Raw genomic sequence first — 18,606 nt, 5'->3', positions numbered from 1 at the left:
ATTTTCCACTAGAGAAAGACAGATTTTACTTGTATTGGAATTCAAAAGTCTGAGACCAAGTGCTACATATTCTATTCTCTGCTTCAATTATTGTTTTCTAGGAGGTGTCTGATTCAAACTAGAGCTAGGAAAGAAAAGCATAGCATGTCAAAGATGCTTTTCAAGTTGTAAACTAACTTCTCAGTTGTAAACTACTGGATACTAATACTTTTCTTCAAATGGAAAGGTGTTTCTGAATTGAAAAGAGTAGTGTTTCTGAATAAATTCAGAAAGGATTTTCTTGATCTACACAAAAGAGTTTTAAGATCCTCTCATTCTTTTAAGCTCTTCACTATGACTTCAAAGTAATCATTTTCAGATTAATAAACCAAAGTCTGCCTTGGAGTTATAGTTTTTCATTTATTAGGAAATCTGAGGTTATCTAGAACCCAGCTGGAGAACATGATTGAAGAAGGAAAAGCTGACAAAGTGAGGCAGTGCTTAGTTATTTCAATATGTGCAATTAACCGTTTATACACACTTCTTAAAGGCAGAGCGCTGGAATGGTGGTATCTGCAAGGAAAAAAAATACGTAATTAAGTACCCTTCAGTTTATCTTCAGTAAAATTTCACCGTTGTATAAAATTTATTGTTATTTTTAATTACCTGTTGCCTCTCCACTTTGCCCTCCCCCCTTTTAGAATCTTTAGTTTAGTTCTGATTGTTTTTTAAATGATCTCACTGGAAAAAAATCATTTTATCCTTTTTTTTTTTTAATGTGGTTGTGAATATGGACTTAAGCTCTCACCTCAAACAGTACTTTGGAAAATTTTGTAAAAAGCAGTATCAAGGCACTCTAAGGATTGAACTTTAGTATAAATGTGAATACCAACCTACTAATATAAGTTTTCAAAACTACTTTTTGCATAACCGCAAACTCACTTTGTGATGTTTTATGAACAAAGAGTTCAAATATTCCTGCATCTGTCCAATTCATAAATATCTTTTTCGTCGCCTGTTTGCCTGTTCCTTGCCTATCCTCCCGTCCCCGCCGCCCCCTCTCGCCCCCCCTGCTGGCAGCTTTAGTTTTTCTTGTCTTTAATTCTTCCCCTCGCCTCTGTAGCCTCTAGTTTAATTTCCTTTATTGACCATTTATGGAATGAATGAACTCCCCGACTGGGTTCCAGGAGCCTGGCTGCCCTCTGCCCCATGCTGTGCGGCTGTATCTCCTGGGACTCGGGTCGCTGCACACCAGCCGGCGGAGGACGGGCGGAGGAAGCTGCTGCATCGACCGCGGTCCAAGCAGGGTTGGCCCGGCGTCTGGTGGCAGACGGGAGGCGAGCCCCTTCGTTGGGGCTCGGAGGAGAGATACCTCAGCTCAAGAACCTAGCAGGGGACCTGCGATCCGCGTAGAAGGCAGCTTTTCCCAGCGGGCGCGGCCGTCACCTGGGAGTAGCGCGGAGACCCATCTCGCCCGAGGGGAGCCCAGGGGGCGCTGGGCTGCTACGCGGGGCACAGCCGAGGCGGCGCTGCGGGCCCGGAGATCCCACAAGACCTGGGGACACCCTGGACGGAGGCGTGGCCGCGACACCCTGCGCGGTTCTGCAAGATCGAGGCGGGAAGCCGCTGTGTATCTCAGTCTTCGCCACCCCAGCTTCTCTCGACTCGAATTCAGCCTCCAAGTTGCAGGCACCGGAGAGCATCTGCCCCCGAGGGTGGTGGGGTATTCTCAGTTGCTTGAGAGGCACCGGGGACTGATCCAGCCAGCCCGGAGAGAACTGGTAGGTGCCTCAAAACTCCGCAGGGCGCGGGCCGCCGTCGGGGTTCAGAAGTCAATGTGTGCTGTGCTGCATTCCTCGATCCACCCCGGAGGCCTCTGAGCTTATCTCACACTCGAACTGCTCACCCGCCAGGTGTCCTAGGCCTTATCCCCAGCATTCTTTGGAGCACCTTCTGTGCAGAAGACTTTTAACTCAGTTTCGCAAGAATTCTTCTCCCTCCCATAAAGGTTGGGGCGAACTGCAGGTGCTAGCCTTGCACACTGCTGACTGGTGGTCTCGGCAGAGAGGTGCCCCCGGGAGAGAACAATGGCAGAACCGGGATCTGGGCTGCCTTCTGGTCTTGCGGCCCCCACGTTCCTGCCGTGGCTAACAGGACTAGTAGCTGGAATGGCCTTCCTGAGCTTCTTGCAGAAACTCCTGTACCCTTACTTCTGGAGTGACCTCTGGTACCTGCTGAAGGTGGTTCGCTGTGGACTTTGGACAGGGAAGCACAGACAGAAAGGGGAGCTAGTCACTGTCCTGGATAAATTCCTGATCCAGGCCAAGAAGCGGCCGCAGAAACCTTTCATCATCTACGAGGGAGACATCTACACCTATGAGGATGTGGACAGGAGAAGTAATAAAGTGGCCCATGTCTTCCTGAACCATTCCCCGCTGAAAAGGGGCGATACTGTGGCTTTGCTGATGAGCAACGAACCGGATTTCATTCACGTGTGGTTTGGCCTGGCCAAGCTGGGCTGCGTGGTGGCCTTCCTCAACTCCAACGTTCGGTCGGTCTCCCTCCTGCATTGCATCCGCAGCTGTGAGCCCAGGGTCCTCGTGGTGGGTGCAGGTAAAGTGTGGGAAATGAGCTGCTTGAGCAGAATGGCAGCCCTGCCTCCTGTCCCACCCCCACCCGCCTCATTTTTTTTGTTAGAACCAATTAGCAACTAGTATCCTGGGTATGTGATGAAGTATGGATGTTAAGGGTACAAGTGGTTTAATTTCTCCTTCTCTCACTTCAATCACTGTTGTAGATGACTAATTATCAGGACAGCTTCTGAAGAGCTTTACTGAAATCTCAGACTTTTCTGAAATCTTATTATTTTAGCAAAGGGACAGGATGAGTCTAAGGGGCACGTTTTACTGTTCTTGCTACCTTCAGTGAGTACAAGAACACAGAGAGAGCTTGGCAAATTCTAAATTTTGTCAGATCTGACAAAATTATCTGATGTGAAGGAAGACGATCCTGTTTCATTGTTGAATACCTTCTGCCTCTAATAGAAGCACTATGGAGGTTGACTGCCTTTGCAGAAGAAACATGCTTAATTAGAAGTGCATGAATTCTTGTCTTTATGTCTACTCTTATTCTGCACTGCGTGCAAGCTAGGATTTGCCTGGCAAAGTTGGACTCCCACCTCCCAGCCAGTGGCAAGGTCTTGGCAGACTCTCAGTCTCTTTCTCCCCCGTCTCCTTACCCCACCGGTGCATCATTTATTTTTCTTTCAGTAAGTGCTGACCTTCTTCCCCTCCCCTTGGATTTAGGCTTTGGATATGTGTACTGACAGTGAACTATAAAGAAAAGGTTTTGGTTGAGTGCCTGACTAATGAAGAACCTAGGATGATAAGTTGCATAACAGGGGAAGCGAAGTATGAAAATTGATCTTATTTGATGTAATCTAAGTGGTCTATGCATATGTTTCTTTCATGAGGGTAGGAAGGTAGAGGATCATGGCAAAGACCTTAGTGAAAATATTTAAGTATTTTAGGTTAATAGATACATTCTAACACCTCATATGGACTTCTCAGATGACGCTAGTGATAAAGAACCGGCCTGCAAGTGCAGGAGACATAAGAGACATGGGTTCGATCCCTGGGTCAGAAAGATCCCCTGCAGGAGGGCATGGCAACTCACTGCAGTATTCTTGCCTAGAGAACCCCATGGACAGAAGAGCCTGGTGGGCTATAGTCATATAGAATCTTTAGATTCACAGAGAAATATGGGGGGAGGGGATCTACATTTATATACCAGTGATTTATAAAGTATAATACTTTGTGTGTACCCTTTCTTATATAATAATTGTATAGCACATGAAAATGAGTTAGCCAATATATAGTGTAAAAAAAAAAAAGGTTATTTATTCAAGGCTTTCACGTTTGCTTGTTTCATTTGTCCTTCCAGCTCAATTTGTGACTAGATGAAGAAGCAAAATGTTTGTTCTTTTTAAAGGCATTTTATTTTAAATATAGCAGTGTGTACATGTCAATCCAGACTCCCAAATGTGTCTTATTACTCTTAAGGACCAATTTTATCTTAAATTACTGGAGCGGAGAAACCAGAAATCCTCTTTTTTTTTTTTTTTTTTTTAATTCAACAGTCATATCCTCCGAGATTGAAATTCAACTCTTCACCTTGGAAAATTTCTTTGAACTGTAGCAGTAAGCAGAATAAAGGAGTCACACTAGGTCCCGTAACATGGTGAAGCAGTGTTTACCTCTCGTGCCATGGGCAGTGACAATATGAATACAGCAGGGAAAACTATCACAGTTCATCTTTGGATATATTCTGACATTTTAGTTGCTCATTCTAATTTAGATTGCAGTTTCTGGAGCCAATCTAAACCTTAAATTGTGCAAAGAGATTAGTAAAGCCATAAATTCTCTTCAGAAGAGCAAACTAGAAGGGCCACAATATCTCTGAAAAGATTTCTGTGGCTATGATGTTGAAGTCAACCTGAGAAACATCCTATATCCTGTCTCCTGAGGGACTCCTCCTGAAGTGTGTAGGGCTGTTTAACTCTCAGAGTTTTCAGACTTTGGTGTTGACTGAGCTGTTGCCCAATTAGGACCAATTAATTTTGCAGTTTTACTTGTGCCAGCTTTTGCTTTGCCAATAACTAATAGCATTGTTTCCTCGTTTTTGTTTTTACCATTACAAGTTTTGTATATGAAAGCCACATTGGCATGCTGGAATTCTAAGCCAAACATGTTTAATTACTTTGCTCAGTAAGTAGGTGCCTGGAGAATTCAACCTTAAGTCCTAGTAACAGTTCTTTATTAGCGCACCTCCAAAATATATAAATAGCATATGTTTCTTTCAAAGATGGGACAGTTCCCTTTTAATTAACTGCTAGTTTTGTTTTGTTTTATAAGACAGCATGGTTTCCATCACAGTCACTTTTCTGTATTTGAAGCTCTTACCCTGAAAACTGTATTTTTGGCATCCTGAGTCTAATCCATGAGCCATATATACATACAATTTTTAGAACTTTGCATTTCAGAGTTCTTAAATTCTCACTGGATGTTTCTAATGGAGATGTAGTATGAAATCCTTATATCTCCAGCAAGAGTGTATTAAAGCGGAAAGAGCAGACAGTGGTTTAGATACGCTGGACAGCCCCAGGTTTCACTTCTGATCTGCCTCTTCTTAATTGTGTGATTGAAAAACAAGGTCCTCAGCTGCTTGGAGTGATACTTTGCTTTGCTGTGAATTGGTGATAATACCATCTCCTTCACAATGTAGTTCTGAGGATTAAATAGCAAAGTTTTGGTGAAATGACTAGCTGAGGCAGTAGTGCATACAAAGTAAATCCTTGGTGAATCAAAATAATTGCTATTATCATTGTAAAGTCATTGGAGGCTTTTACTAAGGGATTTCACTTGAATTTTGATGCCACTTTCTAATTTGGTATTAGCTACAAAAAAGACTAGTAACTCGTCTGTTTGGTCCAGGACGTTTAACACTTTGCTATGTTTTAGCAAAATTCATAAGTTATGTAAAACCAGTGTCAAACACGTTTTATAGGCAGGCCAGATAATGTCCATGGTGGTCCATGGTGATAGATGACATTACAATCATGACAGTTGCCTGATAGTTCTGTCTCCAGAATAAGAATAAACCTTATTCTTGCTCTAGTGGTTGCTAACAAAGATGTCAATGTTGCCATTTACTCAAGGTTGACTATGTAAAAAGTGCACCCAGTACCTTTTGAAAGGCAAGTGCACAGCTATAGTTTAGAAACTGAGAGGGAAAGAAGTTCACCTAAGGTCTAGGGTGACACAGCTTAGTAGGTGCAGAACAGACTCAAAACCTGGTCTCTGATCTAAGACTCTGCTGTATTATACATTATAGCTCAGTGGTTTCTGGGGCTGTTAATCCCCTTTTGCTATAACCATGAAAAAATTGCATTCCAGTTATATAAATATAGTAAAATTAAAAGCTGCCAGTGTTAAGACATCAGGTTTTTCATGCTCCTATCACTAGAAAAAATGTAAATGCTTATAAAACTATTAGTCCTTTTTCTCAGTCTGAAGACTCAAAAATAGTTAAATAGTTGCAAAGAAGTATTACTGTATTTGTGTAGTTTGATTTAGAAGATGTACCAAGTGGCATCCCAACTTTCTTTGGAAAATTTCAGCACTTACTGAATATTAAATCATCTTAGATCAAACCTAGTCCTTCCCCGCCAATATTTCAAGTCTGATTTTGCCAACAATACCTGCAGCCAATATTATCATCTACCTATATAGGCTTTCCTCTTTACTCAGAACAAACATGAAATGTTGAGGTATTTGTATGTAGTATTTAAAAGTTTATATAATTATATCCTTTGACATATTTAGCAATAATAACTGTCTTCCTTTTTAAAGCACTATGTAAGTAATAAGGTGTTTTTAGACACATTGCCTTTTGTCATCTTCACCACAGCCATAGTCTGGTTCTAAAGAGGAGGGAAGCATGGATTGGAGTGGGCAAGTACTTTGCTCAAGCTCGTGCATTTAGGAAAGGCAGTGTGGGAACGGGAGCCTGGATTTTCTGATGTTGAGCACACCTTTGTCTTTGTCCTCATTTCTGCTCTTGCCCACTTCCTCATCTCCATCTTTTCCCTTTCTCTTCCCTTCCCTCCAGGCCCCTCCGTCTGCCCTGCTGCTTTCCCGCAGTTCTCTCTGTCAGCTTCCATCTGGTCACCTACTTGGTTTCAGTATTTTCCCCACCAATCCTCTTGCCTCTGGCACTGTGTGCCATGGCTCTCTCAGTGACTTAGTGGAAAGGCAAAGATGTGTTTGCCAGATCACGTAGAGGTACTTGTGCAACTTGGAGGACATGGCCAAGAGCTCAGATGTAAGCTCTTTGAGCTGAGGAAGTTTGTTCTGTTTGTTGTTAAATTCTTGGAATTTAGTGTAAAAGAGATGCTCAATAAGTAATTACTGCTTGGATGAATGAATAGGTGATTGACCTAATGAAAAACTGTAAGGTACACAAGGGGCATTCAGTAACTCTTTACTTACTTGCCTGTTTTTGCCCAGGAATTGTCCCTGTGCTGTTCTTCTGATAGTTGATTTTGGCAGTAGATATATCAGTGAGTTACTGGTTATTTTATATCAGTGTTGCTAAATGTTAGAATCATGACTCCCTGAAAGTCAAAAGCATTTTAAGCTTTGTAGTCTTTAGTTTCTAGACTTAGTATCCCCAAAATTTCAGATTTACTTGCATTTTTGTATTTTCTGGGCTCAGCAGTAAAGAATCTGCCTGCAGTGTAGGAGACGTAGGAGATATGCGTTCGATCCCTGGGTTGGGAAGATTCCCTGGAGAATGGCATGGCAACCCACTCCGGTATTCTTGCCAGGAAAATCCCATGGACAGAGGAGCCTGGTGGGCTACGGTTCATGGGGTTGCAAAGAGTCGGACACGGCTGAAGCGACCGAGCATGCATGCATTCATGCCTGCGTGTACTTTGCACTCTCTCCTTTCTCAGTGTATCACATATTAAATCATTATAATTATAAGTAAATAACTGAAAAGTATATATTAATATTACCCTGGCCCTTTTTACTTTAGATTCAATAGTATGTTGTGTCTCAACCTTCTGGGAAGGGTTTTGTTTCTTTTCACAAGAAATACGCTCTTATGTCGGTTCTCTAAACTTACAGTAATGCGTGCAGCGTTGTCCTGTCTGTTTTCATGATCTGACACATTCACACTCTGCAGGGGCAAATGTTCCAGTTAACAATCAAACCATTGTAATTCTCCAAATGACTTTCAGCCATAAAGACATCTGCTTTTCAAAGACCAAGAGGAATAGTTAGAGGAAAAAATAAAAACCCTGTAAGTTCTATAGAAAGGAAGATGTATTCAGATAGGTATGTGGCTCATGTGAACCTGTATTATTTTATCCATGTACTGTGCTAGCCTCGACATATCTATTTTCATTTTCAAGGCATTTCTATACTTTTATGTAGAGTAGAATGAATGGCCGTTTTGCCTTTTTTTTTTTTCCTCCCATTTTAGACTCAGCTAGGTCAAGGAATAACTCCATTCTGAAAAAAAAATGTGTATATATATATATATATATAACTAATTTTGATTGTTCATGATTTACTAGTTGGAAAAGGTAGTATTCTAAGGATGATGATTTTCTTCACTGATCATGAGGATACCGACCCTAGAGTTCTTATATACAGTTTATGTTGAACACATGTTTGCTATAAGGGAATGAAACTTGAATACTGACAGGAGCAAAAACAATTTAAACAGGGACTGTGCCTCCTCAGAGAAGTCGCAAGGCCAAACTGGAAAAACACACATCTGAGTAATAATTATTTATTGGAAATAGAGTGTGTTGAAATAACAACAAATGAAGTATTCTACATTTTACTTTCTTGCACAATTTTGCCTATAATAAATATACTGTCTATGCCCTAAAAGATGTGGGGACAGCTGAAAATGAAACCCAGAAACCCATTTACAAACTTGTGTGTACCCATTCAGAGCAGTTAATAAAATTGCTTCAGGGAGGAATATGTTATCATGAATGAAATAATTATGTACTTCCTAAGGCTATTATTATCAGTAAACTATTGTTTGTAAAAATAACTGACACATTGTTGATGATGAGATTAGTGTCTGGCCTGATAAGAACTGTTGTTATCTACATCATGATATATATTGCTTTAGGATTGCTTACTTAAGCATCAGTTTCCTTAGGCACCATAACTGGCCCAGGTGTTTTGTGAGAAACCCATTAAGCTGTTGTTAAGCACCAAATTGGTAGTTAAGAGCATGCGATGAGATCTACAATTTCAATTTGGTTTCTGTGTAAATATTGCTTTGCAGTATGGAAACCTCACGTTAACCCTGTATAGTTGAATTTCATATTAGTTTTAGTAATGCATAGAAGTTTATTTTTTAATATAAATTTATTTATTTTAATTGGAGGCTAATTGCTTTACAATATTGTATTTGTTTTGCCATACATTGACATGAATCCACCATGGGTGCACATGTGTTCCCCATCATGAAGCCCCCTCCCAGCTCCCTCCCCATCCCATTCCTCTGGGTCATCAGAGTGCCCCAGCCCCGAGCATCCTGTATCATGCATCGAATCTGGACTGGCGATTCATTTCACATATGATAGTATACATGTTTCAATGCCATTCTCCTAAATCATCCCACCCTCTCCCTCTCCCCCAGAGTCCAAAAGACTGTTCTATACATCTGTGTCTCTTTTGCTATCTTGCGTACAGGGTTATCGTTACCATCTTTTAAAATTCCACATATATGCATTAGTATACTGTATTGGTGTTTTTCTTTCTGGCTTACTTCACTCTGTATAATAGAGTCCAGTTTCATCCACCTCATTAGAACTGATTCAAATGTATTCTTTTTAATGGCTGAGTAGAAGGCACTGGCAACCCACTCCAGTACTCTTGCCTGGAAAATCCCATGGACAGAGAAGCCTGGTAGGCTGCAGTCCATGGGGTCGCTAAGAGTTGGACACGACTGAGTGACTTCACTTTCACTTTTCACTTTCATGCATTAGAGAAGGAAATGACAACCCACTCCAGTGTTCTTGCCTGGAGACTCCCAGGGACGGGGGAGCCTGATGGGCTGCCGTCTCTGGGGTCACACAAAGTTGGACATGACTGATGTGACTTAGCAGCAGCAGCAGCAGCAGCAATACTCCATTGTGTATATGTACCACAGCTTTCTTATCCATTCATCTGCTGATGGACATCTAGGTTGCTTCCATGTCCTGGCTATTATAAACAGTGCTGCAATGAACACTGGGGTACACGTGTGTCTTCCAATTCTGATTTCCTCGGTGTATATGCCCAGCAGTGCAATTGCTGGGTCGTATGGCAGTTATATTTCCAGTTTTTTAAGGAGTCTCCACACTGTTCTCCATAGTGGCTGTACTAGTTTGCATTCCCACCAACAGAGTAAGAGGGTTCCCTCTTCTCCACACCCTCTCCAGCATTTATTCCTGGTAGACTTTAGGACGCAGCCATTCTGACTGGCGTGAAATGGTACCTCATTGTGGTTTTGATTTGAATTTCTCTGATAATGAGTGATGTTGAGCATCTTTTCATGTGTTTGTTAGCTATCTGTATGTCTTCTTCAGAGAAATGTCTGTTTAGGTCTTTGGCCCATTTTTTGATTGGGTCACTTATTTTTCTAGAATTGAGCTGCAGGAGTTGCTTTTGTGTTTTTGAGATCAGTTGTTTGTCAGTTGCTTCGTTTGCTATTATTTTCTCCCGTTCTGAAGGCTGTCTTTTCACCTTGCTTATAGCTTCCTTTGCTGTGCAGAAGCTTTTAATTAGGTCCCACTTGTTTATTTTTGCTTTTATTTCCAGTATTCTGGGACATGGGTCATAGAGGATCCTTCTGTGATTTATGTCAGAGAGTGTTTTGCCTATGTTCTCCTCTAGGGGTTTTATAGTTTCTGGTCTTACATTTAGATCTTTGATCCATTTTGAGTTTATTTTTGTGTATGGTGTTAGAAAGTGTTCTAGTTTCATTCTTTTACAAGTGGTTGACCAGTTTTCCCAGCACCACTTGTTAAAGAAATTGTCTTTTCTCTATTGTATATTCTTGCCTCCTTTGTCAAGGTGTCCATAGGTGTGTGGGTTTATCTCTGGGCTTTCTATTTTGTTCCAGTGATCTATATTTCTGTCTTTGTGCCAGTACTATACTGTCTTGATGACTGTGGCTTTGTACTAGAGCCTGAAGCCAGGCAGGTTGATTCTTCCAGTTCCATTCTTCTTTCTCAAGATTGCTTTGGCTATTTGAGGTTTTTTGTATTTCCATACAAATTGTGAAATTATTTGTTCTAGCTCTGTGAAAAATACCGTTGGTAGCTTAATAGGGATTGCATTGAATCTATAGATTGCTTTGGGTAGTATACTCATTTTCACTATATTTATTCTTCTGATCCATGAACATGGAATATTTCTCCATCTATTAGTGTCCCCTTTGGTTTCTTTCACCAGTGTTTTATAGTTTTCTATATATATGTCTTTGTTTCTTTAAATAGATATATTCCTAAGTATTTTATTCTTTTGGTTGCAATGGTGAATGGAATTGTTTCCTTAATTTCTCTTTCTATTTTCTCATTATTAGTGTATAGGAATGCAGGGATTTCTGTATGTTGATTTTATATCCTGTGACTTTACTATATTCATTGATTAGCTCTAGTAATTTTCTGGTGGAGTCTTTAAGGTTTTCTATGTAGAGGATCATGTCATCTGCTAACAGTGAGAGTTTTACTTCTTCTTTTCCAATTTGGATTCCTTTTATGTCTTTTTCTGCTCTGATTGCTGTGGCCAAAACTTCCAGAACTATGTTGTACAGTAGTGGTGAGAATGGGCACCCTTGTCTTGTTCCTGACTTTAGGGGAAATGCTTTCAATTTTTCACTATTGAGGATAATGTTTGCTGTGGGTTTGTCATATATAGCTTTCATTATGTTGAGGTATGTTCCTTCTAGTCCTGCTTTCTGGGTTTTTATCATAAATGGATGTTTAATTTTGTCAAAGTCTTTCTCTGCATCTATTAAGATAATCATATGGTTTTTATTTTTCAGTTTGTTAGTGTGGTGTATTACATTGATTGATTTGTGGATATTGAAGAATCCTTGCATCCCTGGGAGAAAGCCCACTTGGTCATGATGTATGATCTTTTTAATGTGTTGTTGGATTCTGTTTGCTAGAATTTTGTTAAGGATTTTTGCATCTATGTTCATCAGTGATATTGGCCTCTAGTTTTCTTTTTTGTGTGGCATCTTTGTCAGGTTTTAGTATTAAGGTGATGGTGTCCTCATAGAATGACTTTGGAATTTTACCTTCCTCTGCAGTTTTCTGGAAGAGTTTGAGTAGGATAGGTGTTAGCTCTTCTCTAAATTTTTGGTAGAATTCAGCTGTGAAGCCATCTGGTCCTGGGCTAAAAGTTTAAAGTTAAATGTTCGCCAGTGTTTTAAGAGCTATGAGCAACTACCTTTGAAAATATCAGTTTGTTTTATGTAGAATAAAATAATTTATGGAGTCAGAAACGGCAACCAACTCTAGTATTCTTGCCTGGGAAATCCTGGCGGGCTATAGTCCACAGTGTTGCAGAATCGGACATGACTGAGCGACTGAGCACAGCACAAGATAATTTTAAAATAATGTCTGTAAGTCAGGCAGAGAAACACAAATATCATATGGTATCACTTATATGTGCAATCTAAAAAGTGCTTCAAATAGATTCAAATGGACTTATTTACAAAACAGAAACAAACTCAGAGACATAGAAAACAAACTTACAGTTACCAAAGGGGAAAGGAGGGAAGGGATATATTAGGACAGTACTATATATAAAGCAGTTAATCAGCAAAGTCCTACTGTATAGCATAGGAAACTGCATTCAATACCTTATAATAAGCTATAATGAAAAAGAATATATATGTATGTATGACTGAATCATTTACTGTACATCAAAAACTAACACAGCAATGTAAATCAACTATACCTCAATTTAAAAAAAAGTTTTTAATGCAGAATGAATAGCATAATTCACACTAATGGTATATTCAGGGGATATATTACATTTTTACTCACTGATTTCATAGTCTCAGAAATGTGAATGAAACATAGCAATGGTATAGAAACAAGAAATTAATTTGTACAAACAGTGGTAAATGTTTATAAGTAGAGATCATAATTTACCTCTTTTTATGCTTGCAAACCCACCTAAACCAGTGCATGCGAGAAACAGTGTGTATTTCTTGGAAGAATCTATTGCTTTGAAAAGAGAGATTCAGTCTTTTCCTGTGTTGTAGACTTTGTTAAATCTCATAGAATTTTCATCTGTCTCAATTTCTTATGGTAATTTACTGTTACTACCTGTACCTACAGTGGAGCCCATGAGTTGCATTCCATACCCAGCGCCTATGGTTGTGTGCCAGGCACAGCTGGTGAAAGGGTAGAGTAGGACAGCCATTATTCTTTTGAGGTACTTACAGTTCTGTGGCTTTCAGTGGTAGGACACTTCACTAAGAGTAAATCTTCACGAAACACAGCCAAGTTTCATGAAGTATTTAAACAAAAGCTATTTTTGGGGGCAGGAATAAATATGTAAAATTTACTTTCAAAGTGACACTAAAACTTGCCATTTTATCAAGAAAGCCTGACAGTGACAAGTAAATAATGATCCTTTATCCCCTACAAGATTTTTCAAATTTCTATCTCAATTTTCATTCTCCTCATTCATACTTCCTACCACTATTAAAGAAATAACTTGTTTAGATAAAATTCTGTTTGTTATTTCTAAATGTCTCAGCTAAGTCAATTTCATTATAATGTATGAAGGAGATTAAATTGTATCTCCTCTGATTCCTAGATATCCACTCACTTCCTTTTTCTTATAAAGGTCATCACTCTTAGTAAATACTATGATTTTTCTAGAGTCTACGGTTCCAACAAAGATTTTGATCCACAGTTAATCATATTGTAACTTTCTTGGCACCTATTTTGCCAATTTAGACACACATATTATTAAGAACATGTAAAATTTATCTTGTTGATTTACAGTTCCACATGACAGATTTGAAGTTAAGGGAATGAAATGGGTCAGTTTAGACTTGTACTTATATATTCAAAATGCCAGAGAGAATCATTTAAGCAAAATCTAGTGCCAAAAATTAAGAAAAAATACAAAGTCCAGATCATTTGTTTGTCTTGTTTTTTCATTTATTTATGACTCATCCTTCCCCCAGTATTCCTTATGATTTTTTCACTTCTCCTTCTTATCTAAGCAATCTGTATACAGCAATATGCTGTGTATGCTCAGTAGAAAAAGATTTTTCTCTGGAATCTGACGTCTTATTTTATTTGGATTTGTTAAAAAAATAAAAATTAATTCAAAAAATTTTAATTGCCAGTTTGCCTCCCCAATCCTAACATATCAACTCCTTACCATTTTTCTGGGTTTCCTTAGTTTTCTTATGAGTTTCCCAGTCCTATTTGACATATTTCTCTTGCTGCTCCTTTGTAATCAATCTGGATTATAGATTTTGAGGGAGTAAATCATGAGTATTTTTTTCAAATGTTTTGTATTTATAGTAGAACTGAGTCAGGGCTGACAGATGGCTGTTTGAAAGAACCAGACACTGCTTTACATTTCTAGAAGTATGTTTAATACAACACCCTGAATTTAACTTTAAAATAAAATATATCAAGTGATTATTTTTTAATTCTTGTTTAAAAATTATTTTTTAAAAGTACTTAAATGGACAGGTCTATAATTATGTGGACTTTACCATTCTGACCAGGGTATATTTTACATTTAGTTGTATTTTTTTTATCACTGGCTTCATTTATGAGGTAATATATAGATTTCAGAGTTAGTTAGACTTAGGTTAGACTAGCAGTTCTATTCACCAACATGTGACCTTGGTTGAGTTAGCTTCCCAGGGCTGCTGTAATAGAATACAAACTGGGTAAGCTTAAAATACAAAAACTCATTCCCTTTCAGATATGGGGGCTAAAAGTACACAATCAAAGTGTCTGCAGGCCCATGTCCCCTCTGAAGGGTCTAAGAAAAAAAATCTTCCCTATCCTCTTCATAACTTCTGGTGGTTGCTGGTGACCTTAAGCATTCCTCGCATTAACTCCAAAAGTGAAAGTGAAGTCGCTCAGTCGTGTCCAACTCTTTGCGACCCCATAGACTGTAGCCTACCAGGCTCCTCCATCCATGGGATTTTCCAGGCAAAAGTACGGGAGTGGGTTGCCATTTCCTACTCCAAAAGGCCACTGCTTAATGTCCCTGTGGATGTTAACATAGATTTTAAAATAAATAATGTAGCACTCAGAAATCCCTTTTATCTCAAAAAGTATGATGTGTTGTAGGACTGTGAAATAAAACTGCAGCACCCATGTAGAACATGAAAGTGAACATGGTTAAAGATCCATGTTAAAGGAAGGGAGCGTTACATTTTAAAAGAATTTAAAGAATATCAAGGACTGTTTGTCTGTCTAATCTAGTGAGAAAAAAAAAAAAAGATGCCTCACTTGCTTATACATCATCCAGGAATGATGATGCTCTGCTTCTTTTGTGTCCCATGGAGTGCCAGGTACCCTCACACTAAATATTTCCTTCTCAAGGATTTGTACCCACCTTGCAGCTCCCTCCTTTTCTACCAGTATTGTCCTCCTAGAGAGATGACAGTTTCTCCTACATTGAAGAGCAGATTAAAAAGGTCTAGTCAATCTCCCAGAATACCTCAACACAGTCTCCCCTACACAATCACTCTTTGGTTATCTGTACAATAGATGATTCCTGAGATGAGTATCCCTTTGCCTTTCTCAAGCCTGGATTTCAACCCAGACCCTTGATATTGTGAAAATGCCTAAGCTCTTCAGGCCTGAGGACACCCGCGTTTGCAGATTTCTACTCTCTTGACTTCTTTTTTGCTTGATGCTGGTTCTAATGAGGCCTTGGATCCCACTGCTACTGTGCACTGTGAGTCCTGCCACCTTTTCTGAAAAGCATTCTTTTCCTTCTTTTGCTTTCAAAGACCTTTTACCTTTAATAATTCTGATCCAGAGGAAAGAGCATCTCTAAATCTCCTTCTTTAACTTTTCACTCTGAAATGGCATCTAAGGCAGACTCTTGTGAATCCGTAATCTGGAATCTTGTGCTTCCAGAGAAGTCAGATGTTTCTCTTGGATTGTTGCATTACAGTGGAGCTGAGCAGTGACAGACAGATGGTTTTTTAGAATAATGAGATACTGAGTTGTATTTCAGAAAGAATGTTCAGGGCAGTGTCCAGAATTTAAATTTAAGGCAAATTACAGAAACAGAGTTTTATTTAAAAATTGGGGGGAAAAAAAACACATCCAGATCCCTGGATAATGGGATCTCCAAATTTCAGTTTGAATTGGGTTTTTTGCATTGATGAAATTAGGTAATAACTAGATTTTCCTCTAAGTTGGTCATGTTGAAACAGAATCATAAAATGGCTAGGATGTTACTTATCCAGTGTGAAAAGGAAGTTGGCATTGTATTTGCATTTCATCCCTGTTCCAACAGGCAAAAGAACGCACAAGGTGAGTGGTTTGAGATTTATGTCTTATTTACTTTTTCCTAATCCTTTGGTTTTTAGATTTTCTAGAAACTATAGAAGACATTCTTCCAAGCCTCCCGGAAGGTATCAGCGTTTGGGCAATGAAAGACTCTGTCCCACAAGGCATAACTTCACTCAAAGAAAAACTGAGCACAGCAACTGATTGTCGGGTGCCACGCAGCCACCATGCTATCTCAAACACCAAGTCTCCTTATCTTTATATTTTTACTTCTGGAACAACAGGTATGAGCCATTTGTTCTTGAAACTTAAAAAGAACACAATGTGTTATATTTGAAAAGCAACCAGTTTGGACAAATCTTTGCCATGTGTAGCTGTAACTGAGCAAAGGACTTGAGTACCCAAGGTATAGAAAGCCAAACTCTGATAGCAGGAGATTGCCAAAAAATAAGGATTTATTGCAACCCACCAAGCCTCAGATCCACTTCAACTTGACCTTTGAGTTGGGGGTTTCTTAAAGGAGAAGAATAAAGAAGCTAGGGTTAGTCATCATCTTGTGACAGTTCTGTGACAATTTTGGAAGTCAGGATGATTCTGGTTTACAAATCTCTGACAAGGTGGTCTATGGCTTGAGGGTCTGTGAGCTCATCTTGCCCTGGAGAAACAATCTGTTAACAATAGCTATGATAATCACTTTAGTGCTTTAATTATGTCATCAGCAACAGCAATTTTAGTCATCTGACACTGGTTGATTACTGTTCAGTTCCCGGGGGGTTGAGGTCGGAGGGGACAAGAAAGGGAACAAAGCTTTGGACAAAGAGTTGGTAAAAGAATTTTAGGTTTTAGTGGGGCTCAGTTTCATAGCTACCAAAAATCTAAGAAAGCATGTATCCAAGAAGACCTGGGTTTCTTTAGGTCTTTGAACTCTCAAACTTGGATGGAAAATGTAATTGCTTTACCTTTAGCTTGGCAAGTCACCATGTTCACTTGGCCATTGTTGCAAGTGGAAAGATTTTCAAGTTTGGTAGTACAAATGGCACTGGAATATCTGAAGACTTGATCCAGCTCAGTTACTCAGAGTGTGAAATTTGGACTGCTTCTTTGGCAGGATCTTTGCTAGCTTCCCTTAGATGCCTGATATATAAATGAAAAGATGTTTAAATATTTGTAATCATCCTTCTGAATTAAAAAATCCATTAGTCTACTTTAAAACAGGTTTCTCTATTCTAGGATAAAATGTTAATTCCTAAACACAATCCAAGTATAGAGCTGGCATTTAAAGACCTGTAGTAAGCTCTCCTGGTTTTCCTTGGGTTGACTGAAACACGTGAGAAACAGGAAATCTTGAGGTTTTTGCACGTTTGGGGGAGGTTACAAATAAAAGTTAAGAAACTAACTTTCCTTTTATAAGGTAAACAACACACACACACTTTGCAATGCAAAGAATAATGAAACTACCTGGGAATTCAAAAGAAATGTTAAACTTAATTGATTCTGAGGAAAATTAAATGGTATTCATGGTAGTTTGAATAAACTTTTGTAATTAATTTGAAGATGACCAGGAGTTTGAATTGAGATGTGTTAAAAGCAGGGTACAGTCCCTGGGGTTGCAAAGTCAGGCTTGACTGAGCGACTTTCACTTCACTTCAAAAGTATTGGTACTTATTTCTTATACACAGGTAAGCAAAACTACTATTGCATAGTAAAGTTTACTTTGTTATTTCTTTTTCTATTTGCAGGTTAACAATAATCTCTCTTATCCTGGAGATGTGTTGTGCTTTTCTGTTGTTGCTGTTTTTCAGTTCAGTTTAGTACAGTCGCTCAGTCGTGTCCGATTCCTTGCAGCCCCATGGACCGCAGCACACCAGGCCTCCCTGTCCGTCACCAACTCCCGGAGTTTACCCAAACCCATGTCCATTGAGTTGGTGATACCATCCAACCATCTCATCCTCTGTCATCCCCTTCTCCTGCCCTAAACCTTTCCCAGCATCAACTCTTCACATCAGGTGGCCAAAGTACTGGAGTTTCAGCTTCAACATCAGTCCTTCCGATGAACACCCAGGACTGATCTCCTTTAGGATGATCTCTTTGGATCTCCTTGGAGTCCAAGGGGCCCTCAAGAGTCTTCTCCAACACCACAGTTCAAAAGCATCAATTCTCTGGCACGCAGCTTTCTTCACAGTCCAACTCTCCCATCCATACATGACCACTGGAAAAACCATAGCCTTGACTAGATGGTCCTTGGTTGGCAAAGTAATGTCTCTGCTTTTCAATATGCTGTCTAGGTTGGTCATAACTTTTCTTCCAAGGAGTAAGTGTCTTTTAATTTCATGGCTGCAATCACCATCTGCAGTGATTTTGGAGCCCCCCAAAATAAAGTCTGACACTGTTTCCACTGTTTCCCCATCTATTTGCCATGAAGTGATGGGACCAGATGCCATGATCTTAATTTTCTGAATGTTGAGCTTTAAGCCAACTTTTTCACTCTCCTCTTTCACTTTCATCAAGAGGCTCTTTAGTTCCTCTTC

General features: G+C 39.5%; 1 protein-coding gene across 1 annotated transcript in view; it reads left to right on the top strand.

The window, feature by feature from the left end:
* The first annotated feature begins 1,188 nt into the window (after positions 1-1,188).
* Positions 1,189-18,606, top strand: part of SLC27A6 (solute carrier family 27 member 6) — a 72,256-nt gene continuing 54,838 nt past the window's right edge. Inside the window, exons 1-2 of the mRNA XM_069591634.1 lie at positions 1,189-2,592; positions 16,159-16,362. Coding sequence (XP_069447735.1) covers positions 2,067-2,592; positions 16,159-16,362 — 730 coding nt within the window. The 5' untranslated portion in view covers positions 1,189-2,066. The remainder of the gene's footprint in view (positions 2,593-16,158; positions 16,363-18,606) is intronic.

This window comes from Ovis canadensis, chromosome 5 (assembly GCF_042477335.2).
Source record: "Ovis canadensis isolate MfBH-ARS-UI-01 breed Bighorn chromosome 5, ARS-UI_OviCan_v2, whole genome shotgun sequence".
NCBI lineage: Eukaryota > Metazoa > Chordata > Mammalia > Artiodactyla > Bovidae > Ovis > Ovis canadensis.
Note: the sequence above shows the minus strand (reverse complement) of the source record. Positions and strands in the feature narration are given on the sequence as shown.